Here is a 10,595-nt window from a genome sequence, read left to right on the forward strand (position 1 = left end):
TTCATGCCATATGTATAAGGGCTATATGCCATCATGTTTAAGGGCTTCATGCCATATATTTAAGGGTTATATGCCAACACGTTTACAAGTTTAATGCTACTATATTCAAGGGCTTTATGCCACTCTGTTCAAGAGCTTAAAATCATTATGTTCCAAGATATTATGTTCCAAGCCATTATGTTTCAAGACTGGGCCTAAGGCCGTTTTGAAACTAAATTAACCTAAGTTATGTATGCATTGATATGTATTATAATTCAAGTTGAGCATTGTATCGTTTATGTACTATTATTCACTAAGCCTGGCTCACTCTGTGTTATGTCTGTTTTTGTAGGAACCAACCAGGTGGTCAGTCCTAGCCATGACACCCGTTTTCTTTTGTCAACCTTCGTGGGTCCAGGCACTGCATGAGAACATTTATTTTGTAAAATCTGTTAAGATGTTGGCTCACTTTTGATTGTCCACCCAAGGTTGAATGTATAAAACTTCAATGCTTTTTGTATGTGCCCAATTATAGGGCTGAGACTATACATGTAGTTGTATATAACCGATGCTCCAGGATATAGTTTGGACTTTACCTATCTACTATGATGCATGTGATGTATGAGATCCTGGCATGAAGAAGTAGCTCGATGGAGTTTATATGTATCATTATTTTCATATTATGTGCTTCCGATAAAGCCTCATATGTTATATACAACAGGTTAAATGTTCGTTTTTGAACAGGTCATGCCGAAACTTTTAAAGGCGGGTTTGAGGCCGTGACATCCAAGTTGCTCCAAAAGCCATTTTCCCTGGAAAAAGTTGAAGTCTCCTTCAACCTGCTCAAAACTGATCTCCTGTTCCAGGTGTTCACACAAATCCAAGATGACACGTGCATGGAGTGCCATATACAATAAGCCCTCGCATCCTTCCTGAAAAATGACACACACAACAATAAGCGTTGCGCCCTCAAGAATGGAACTTATTATTTTTTTATTATTACTCTTTCTTTTTTTTTCTTTTTTTTAATTTTTAATTCTAAGTCTAATTTCATTGGAGTAGATAAGCATTCATAGTGACCACAAATTTTAATGATAATCAAATTCTGTTGTACCTGCAAAATGCCAACTTTGTTGTTGTCACGCGATAAAATCTTACTGATTGCAAAATTTGGAACCACTCTGTAAAATAGTTTCACAAGGAAACAAGATCAGGAATATAAAAGTTGATTCATAATTGTGTTTTTTTTTTTTTCACCAAATTTGAGTAAAAACTCCATTCAATATCAAGTGTTCCAACGGAGGATTTTAAGTTTTCATCAAAACACTGGTTGACTGGGCGGATGACCAGGCAGATGTCCGGCCGGTCGACCAGTTAATGTATTTTTTTCACAAATTTTTGCCTAGAAGTGGTCATTCGGAAGAGCATTTGGGATATCCGGTGATGAAAATTCAATAGTTATGAACAGTGATTTGATGAAAGTTTTTTCAATTTGATAATTTTTTTTTTAATATTCTCAATTTAATACTTATTTGATGAAACAATAAGAATAGAAAAAAAAAAAAAATTCATCAGATTTATATTTAATAACATTAGAGATGATCTCAACGTTGGATATATTGAGAGATTACAAAATAACATACATCCTTTCGAACCGGTGGCCAGTCTGAAGTGACGCGGCGAATAGAAGTTTTCATGGGAAAGCGTTTTTGTTTTGTTGTTGTTGTTGTTACAACCCATTTTCTCTCTCTCTCTCTCTCTCAAACATGGTTTGAAGATATTTCTCATCTCTCTCTCTGACCTCGTCCCAATTTGATCAGAATTGACAGTTGAGAGATCTGTGAATCAGAGACCTCTCACTCTCACTCTCTGTAAGTTATGCTTTCTTCAAAAGTGAATGATTTTGTTTGATTCTTTTTTGTAATTTGTTCTACAAAGTTATGTGGTTTGAAAATCCGAGTATAGACGACCACACACAGGCTTTGATGATTTCTTGCCCTTGCTATCTCAAATTCGTTTCTGATCATACATTTTTGAGTGTTCTAGATTATCTAATTGTTCAATGGTTCTAAATTAATTGATTATTGAGAGATTATGTGATGTTTTATGGTTGCTTTTTTCACTCAGAATCTATATATACATGTCATATATTAACCCAAAAAAAAATATATATATATATGTACATGTATGTTGATGATGAACAAAGAGAAGTTTGGTTAATTCTTGACTTATTTGAAGCAGTTCTATCATTTGCATGGAGGTTTGGTGCCCCCTCCCCCTAAAATTAAAATAAAAAAAAAAAAAGAAGAGAGAGAGAGAGAAGAAAGTTTAGTGTTGTCTTGAACTTCAACATAGAATGCATGTTCTTTTTGGATGACTTTTCTTTTTCATGAAGCCCTGGGTCAAATTAAACTTTTTTGGTATCATTGTGTGTTGTTTGAGTTAATCTTGATTTTAATTAATTTTGCAGGTAGGTAGTTTATCTGAGAGATGGAACTTGAGGATGTAGAATCAGATCTCCAGGCCTTGAGAAAATTATATGGACTCCTCCAAAGTAATGGAAATGGTTCACAAAGTGAAAGCTTGGAATATGTAAGACTTCTTCGCTATGTGGTCAACTTTTCACTACTGCACCTTTACAAATAAGTTGAAATATGCATGGAAAAAAAACCCATAAAAATGTAGGACAATCTTCACTGTATTTAAATAGATTAAATTCTGTTGTGTACAAAACAACAACAAGAATAAAAGAAATAGATAAAAGGAGAGAATTTGTTTGATTACAAAAATCAAACTCGAAATAAAAAAAAAATAAATAAAAACAGATTTTATTTTGTTACAAAAACAAAATTAAAATCTGATTTAAATAAATAAAAACAACACTGAAAATAAATTAAATAACTTACTTGATTTAATTTCTTCGAATTATTTTCTGATCAAGTCCAGTGTTTGACACTGTGTCCTTAAGACAGATTCGTCCTCTCCACGGTGCTTTCAGAATTCGGACGTCTATCTCCCAGGATGAAATGATCTACCACAAACAATAGCAGCACTACTAACTGTTTGCCTTACGAACACACTAAGTGTTTACACTCTTTCTTTAGAAAATAAAATGCAGCAAGATGAAGAATAGAAAACAGAAGTGAAATACGAAATTTCTGAATGCAAACATCAAATGAGGGTGGTCCTATTTATAGATGTGAAGGTGGCTCTTCATTTTGAATTAAACAGGTATGTAGCTCTTGGTTTTGAATTGAACAGGTATCATACCTGTTGGGTTTTGAATTCAAACAGATTTGAATCAATTCAAACAGATAGTAAAACGGGAAGGGCCCTGTTTGGGTGTGCATTAATTCCAAAACAGTTTATTTCTGTTTGAAACCGGGAAGGGCCCTGTTTGGATGAACAAATAATCCAAACCAATTTAATTTGAATTATGGATTTTATTTTAATAAAAAATAAAATTAAATTCAAATGTTTTTGGCCCAAAAAGATTAGAAGCCCAACCGGACGGACGGCGGCGGCGGCGCGCGCGTGTGATGATTTTTGGGTCCAATGGGTCTAGCCCATTTTGCCCATAACCTCTCCCTCTAAAACACTTGGGTACCCCTTGGGGCACACCCCAAGTATCTCACCCTAAGCCTTATAAACCCTTTCAAAACCTCCCACCAAATCAATGTGGGACAAGCCAATTTACAACCTTAAGGAATTTCTACCAAAACTCCATTTCCATGGAGTATACTTTGGCTTCAATTTCCCATTCACTCGGTAATGGTTTTGAGCAACCAAATATACCACGTGAATCACAACGCGGCATAGAACGCGTTACCACTTTGACCCGAGTAAATCGACACTCGGGGCCCACCTAAAAAATAGACCAAACTTGAGGAAAAAATAACCATTTCCAACAAAAAATGCATATACATATGTATATGTAATGTATTTGTGAATTTTCGTGGTGATAGATTTAACGAGTACAAGAAAATTTGAAGCAGTGTCTGAGCATTAAAACTCTAGCAGCCTGGAATTTCATCTTTTCTGCTTTATAATGTAGACAAATAAATAAATAAATGAAGTGCCTATGTTTTGGTAATTTTTGTGGCATGGTGTTCATGTGAACCTTACAGCCTTTTGTGAAGTGATTCTCTCTCTTTCTCAAAAGCAAACCAACTCAGGTAGTGTTGGCGTTGGAGGGAGGGGAGTGACTCGGACCTATACCTCTTTATGAATAGAAACAAAAGATAGGAAAGAACAGGGAGAGCTTAAGGATATTGTTTGTAGAATAATGCTAGGAATCATAAAAAAATATATCATGAAAATTTTTCATCATTTAATTAATGTGTAGTGTTTTATTGTATGTGTAATCCAAAGGTGGAAAATCTTTCATGATCATTTTCATGATATTTATGAAAAAATTCTAGATGTGCCCAAATCGAAATGAAAATACTGTACATGTTAATTAGTATTTAGTACCATTATTTGTTATCAATATATAGCCAATGGATTGTTCTTGCCCGGATCAACTGATACTAGAGAGGTGACTTCATTTTTTTTTTAGTAGTATTGATCATATTTTAGAGACACAAATGTTATGCCAGGGAAGTGATAGAGGACAACAGAAAGACTTCGATTTAAAAAAAAAAAAAAAAAAATTCAAGAATCTAAACTCATAGTGAAGTTGACAAGCTCCCTAAAAACTGCTTGAATCTCAACTGGAAAGCTTGTGTGATGCTTTATGCCTCAGAAAATGACAAAAAACCTTTCACCCCTTTTTATCTCTGTGTGTGATACCTTCAGGATGATCATGTGGACCATCGTTGTTTCAAATTATGGGGGCAGAGAATTTCAAGTTGATGTTTTTTTTTTTTTTTTTTTTTTTTTGGAAAAGCTACTATTTCCTTTTTGATGGAAATAGAACAACCAGGGGCCAATTATCTGAACCAAAATCTGAAGTTTTCTTTTGACAATGTTCTCTATTAGAAAATTTGTCTGTAATCTAAAGCCAAATTTGTCGAGTAATTGAAGCTAGGAGGGGCTTTCACAGATAAACTAAATTGATTCGAATTACTCCACCAGTTTTTGAGAAATACTATAAGGCGGTGGTTTTGCAATCCGAAGAACAAGTTGAGAGATGTTTACTCTAATAGCCTTTTGTTTCATCACAAAATCAACTGGAGCGCAACCATGGAAAACTTCAGTTTGAGCCCAAAGCAACTGGGACACTACCATGGGAACTATCCATATAAAACTCATAATAATCTTTTTAGATCTTATTATTGGGATTATATAAGAATTAGCAACTTTTATGAAATTATGATATGAAGCATCCTCCAGATTACCAAAATTCCATGTTCCATTTCCATCTAGAATGCCATACTCTTATTACAATTTTCATAACATGTCAAATTCATTTTTTCCAACAAGCAAAGAGGAGCAACCAGAAACACTTATTACACTCTCTTAACAGATTCCATGACAAACACAAAAAGATAGGAGTTAACAGTTAAGAGTCCACTTCAAACTCCTGGACTAATATTTGGTGGCTCAATCTCACAAAAATGCTTCCTCAAAACATAATATTTGAAAAGTAGCTTTTGCACATAAATATTATTGTACTTTTGAAGCACAAGCTTTTGGAAGTAGACAAGTGAGCTCATTTAAAGACAGGTTAGGAATTCCCAGATTTGTCCCTTTCACCTTATGAGTTTTTTTTCTTCCATCATTTGTGACCCAAAAGTTTGCCAACACTTAGAATCATGTGATCATGCAAGTAGAGGTATAATTACTGATAAAGTATGACAGCAGAGGTATTTGAAAAATTGTCATCAATTAAGACATCTGCACCACCACTGGAAATAAGTTTTGGCTTGGCTTTTCCCGGAATTGAATATCTCCATGCTGGAAACTAGTGATCCGACATATAGACACAAATCTCAGGACTACAAGATTTGCCTTACAGAATGAAGCAGCTTGTTTTTTGTCAATTTGCTGACCTGGAGATCAGGTTTGATTTTTTCGAATTTCAAGAAAATTAGACAAATGCACCCACTCCGTAAAATAGCTGGTATTTGGCTAAGAGCAGGTGGAATTCTAGAGGTGCCCATAGGTGTGAAAATTTTATTATTGAAGATATTTCTCAAACTACAATTAAGCGGTAAGGAAAAAATAATTAAGCTTGAGCATTGGGGAAAAGTAAAGAAACCAACTTTCTCACTGTTAATGCAAATGGAAAACCAACAATTTATTTCAATCATCATCAGCTCATAAATTACAATAAAACAAAACAATTTGTAATCAATTCATAATCCATAGAGACCAAACTTATTCCAAGTCTCATATCAAAAATTGGATCCAAGTGATTTTTTTGTTTTGTTTTTGATAAATAGATCCAAGTGATCATATTCCTTCGACATATGGAAATCTAGAGAATATTGTTGCCCCTAACCTTCTCGTACATATTGTGAATTACTTCTTTGCACTATGGAAGAAATCCCTAGAATGACTGAGTCAAAGGCAAGAATTTTGGTTGCAGATGTGAATTCCTTCTGATTCTAAGTATGCTCTGTGTTTAGTTGCCATCAAGTATAGATGGCCCTGATGCAAGGCTTGAGGCAAATAGCTTCAACTCATCATGACTAGAGGCTTCTAATTCTAAGTATGCTCTGTGTTTACTCTGGCTTAAAGATTTTTCTTGCAACTCATTTTAGGTTTGCAAACCTAAAATGACATAACAAGGACATTATGTATTGTTGGTCAATATTAATTGAGGGTCTGAGAGATGCAAGACCAGAGATAGATCTAAACCTTGGCACTATTTGCACAAAGTGGTTATTCTCAAACTTGAACCTGTGTTATCAAAGGAAGTCCCATTGCACCAAGCAATGCCCTTGATTTTGGTAAAACCATGCAGACACACACATGTATGCATGCATGAACGTATTGCACCATGAATAACTTGATGCATTTTGTCTAGGTTCTACAATGTGCTATACATTTTACCTCCTTTTTATTTGTACCCGTTTTTTAATTTTATTGTATTAGATAAATGTTTATTTTTTTATTATTTTTAATATTTTAATGATTTAATTGGTCGTGATCCTTATGCCTTCAGTATTTTTTCTCTTATCATGGATCATTAGAGGATAGAAAACTTCATGTTTAGATTTGCCTCTCAAAAGGTTGCTTATCATGTCATGTAGTTTCTTTTACTTTATAATTTGTTGAGCACCATCCATCTGCTTGCCAGTAGTTGAAATTACATGTAGCTTTATATCCATCTTTTAGGCTATTTAGGGGGTGAAGGTGAGCCTTGGAGTTCATTATCAACTAGCATTTTGGATGTTTTGTTTGAAATACTTAGTGATCTAATGGTTTTTTAATATTAATCTAGTATGCGATTACAAGTAGGTTCTTCTCCTCTAAACTGTCCTTTTGCTACCCGATTTTTGGGAATAGTCAATCATACATATATATATCAGTAGCAAAGCTAATGCCTTTTTTATGCTTGAGGTCCTGTAGCTATGTTCATTGGGTTTTTGTTTTTTTGTTGTTACAGTTGGATGAGAAGGCACGTGTCGTCTTAAAGAATTTACTAGATGGTGCTACTGAAAGGGTTTTTGAGGCTCACTCAAAGGTAGATTGCCTTCTCTAGGTTTCCCTAATGTGTTTCTCTTTAGTTTTAGATAAAAGATGGATTTTTTCACTGAATAGGATTGGTCAAGGGAGTTCAGAATGCCTGCAGTGAGCTTTCTACAGTAATTTGATGCAGTTCAATTTCTATGGTTTAATTTAATTTCAGCTTGGTTTTATGAATATTAATTAAATTGTCTTATTATGATGTTTTGTCTGATTTAGCATTTGGTGTGTCTGTGGTGTCACAGTTCATGGAAGCTCAGTTGGGTTTATACAATTTACTGCCTGCTATTCAATTGGAGAAACTAAAAGGCATGCCAATGCTAAGGCCACCTGTTTCACCAGATGTATCAATAATTTCTCATGGAGTTGGTCAAAGCTCTGCTAAAGCTCCCAATTGCAATCCAATCACTACACGAGAAGATAAACGGACAATTATTACACCAACAACTCAGGCGAGTGTTTCAGAGTGGTCAAAGTTCAGCTCTTCTGCCATGGAACCTCAGAATAGGAAAAGACGTTGCAGGGCTTGCCAGCAAAGATCTGTAAAGCAGGTGAAGTCTACTGAGGAACATTCTCATGAGACTACTCGGAATCCTAAAAAGGATATTGCTAGTCTTCAGCATCAACAACCAAATCAATCTAGTCGTTTTTATTGGGACACAGGGCTGGTAAAATTGGACAAGCAGGGCAATGAGTCCGTCAGCAGCATTGGAAGCCAGCAGAAGAAAACAATTCACAAAATTGAACCCAACCTGAGTGGTGCTGGATCTTTGACTTGTTCACCCATTAATTCAGCAAGTGGGGTTGCTAAATCAGTAGCTATATATGACACAAGCCAAGAAATTGGGAAGTCTGGTGAGACTGGTTTTATTTCAAAATAAGTTGCTGATGCCATCAGACAAGTTGAATTGCGCATTTTGTCTTTGCAACTAGCTGCCGAGCTTGTGTGTCCATCAGAAAAGATGGCCAACTCTATTCTCGGTATAGATTCAGTTAGTTCCATAAAGCAGACAAAGCAGGGTGTAGTTACCTGGAGTGAGCGGAGTCAGGATTGCAAGTTTGTAATAGGCAGAGATGATTCACTGAGTAAGCAGTTGAGTCAAAGAGTTCGGAACAGCAAGAACTTGAGTCGACTACCGCAGGTTGTTACTCAGAGTCACAAACCTTATTTAGTGGGAAATGACTTGTTGAGCCAGATGGCAAGACAGAACACAGTGAAGCCTAGGGAGACCGAATTGCCAGATCAGGTTGCGCGTCAGACCTCCAAACCGCTTCTCCCATATAATGGCCCTGTGAGCCGGAGTTAGTGAGTGAGAAGGTTGGCCAAAGTACAAATACTGCTTTACCAAACAATGATTTGTCAGGTCATGTGGGGAAGCGTTCGTCGAAAGGACATGGCAAACCAAACTGGAGGACAATTCAGGTTACTGATCAGGATGAGCCAATGAATTGATTGCGGAGACAAAAAATGATCATACATCATCAAGTCATGCTCGTATTTGTGTTCGGGGTTTGAGGGTCCCACCAAGTCCGACCAATATGGCAAACGCGGCTTGTTCTGCCTTTTCATCTAATAAGATGCCATGTCAGATTGAGAAGGAAAACCGAAATCAAAATTTAATGCCACACGACCTAATCAGAAAGGGTAGAACATCTCAACTGTCAAAGCACATCAGATGATTACAAATCCAACTCTGCAAGATCAGAAGATCAGTCAGTGTATGGTGTCGCCAACCTTGTATGGAACACTGATGGATCAAGAGAGGGGTGGGGTCCAAGAAAGTAATAAGTGGGTGGCCCAACGGAAAAAGATCTTGCCACGTCAGCAACAATCAGAAGATGCGAGTTCATCCTCACGTTCTTCCTCCAGCTGGACAAGTCAGCAAGCTAGCTCGAGCAGTAGTAACAGCAAAGGGTATTCACTGCCGAGCCGTAAACGTGGCCATCGTGATATGGTTCCCTCCAGCTGTAGTGACAGTGAAGAGTATTCACTGCCGAGCCACACTCGTGGTCAGCACGATATGAGTCCCACCAGCAGTAGTGATAGTGAGGGGTACTTACTGTCTGGTCGGACAGAAGGCCGTTATGTGGGACCTACAACCAGTAGTAATGAGAGTGAGGTGAACTCACTGCCAAGTAGGGGCCGGCCTCATCGCGTAGGTCCTACGAGTAGTAGTGAAAGTGAGGATTGTACACCGTCAGATCGGGTATGGGTCCATCATCACATGGCTTTGTCATCTAGATCAACCAGTATGGATTCTACCAAGGGTTCCAGATTAAGCGATCGAGTGAAGCCAAAGAAACCGATAGGCAAGTTAACAAGATTGAAAGACAAACTAGCCCTTATCTTCCACCACCACCACCACCACCACCACTATCACCACCATCACAATGATGGTGATCACAGATATCAAAAGGCCAAGGTGGGTCGTGGTGGCACATCCTTGTGGAAAAATGCGGGAAAGAAGATCTTTGACGGCGCAAACAAAGGCGAAGCTTATGGAGAAAAAGCAGCTGAAAAACTAACAAAATCAATTGTTTGCAAAGTACCGGATAAGAAACAGCATGGACATTTCTTCCACACACTTGTATAGGGGCTACTGAATTCCAAAAAATCAAAGGTGTCAAAAGGCAGCATCAAACGTTTGGGGAGCGGTAGGAATGGCAGTAAGAAAGCGGTGAAGAAGTTGCAGTGGTGGCAAATGTTTCGTCGCTAGAGGGCGGTGAAATGCCGAGCAAGACCAAGGCACGTGTCAAGCTAGGAGTTGGTAGTAAGAAAAAGCCTGGGCTACAGGCATTGCCTAAGATGAGATGAGTTGTTCTAGGCCCTGTAATTGTTTCTTCCATAATGGTTTTTATGCATATATTTGTCATTCAGATTTCAAGGTTATTTTTAAGGTGTTATATATATAGAATTCATATAAAATCGAGGTCATAGTCTCGTGGTTGTGATTGTTGCCAGATTTGCGGAGTTTTTCTTA

The 10,595-nt window shown here is 37.0% G+C and overlaps 1 protein-coding gene across 1 annotated transcript in view; it reads right to left on the bottom strand.

Annotated features, from left to right (window-relative positions):
* Positions 1–635: 635 nt before the first annotated feature.
* The window catches only part of LOC114263160 (polyketide cyclase/dehydrase/lipid transporter), a 23,448-nt gene continuing 13,488 nt past the window's right edge, over positions 636–10,595 (bottom strand). The window contains exon 11 of the mRNA XM_082890098.1: positions 636–911. Coding sequence (XP_082746224.1) covers positions 702–911 — 210 coding nt within the window. The 3' untranslated portion in view covers positions 636–701. The remainder of the gene's footprint in view (positions 912–10,595) is intronic.

Source organism: Camellia sinensis, chromosome 1, assembly GCF_055761805.1.
Source record: "Camellia sinensis isolate YWXY chromosome 1, ASM5576180v1, whole genome shotgun sequence".
In the NCBI taxonomy this organism is placed as follows: Eukaryota; Viridiplantae; Streptophyta; class Magnoliopsida; order Ericales; family Theaceae; genus Camellia; species Camellia sinensis.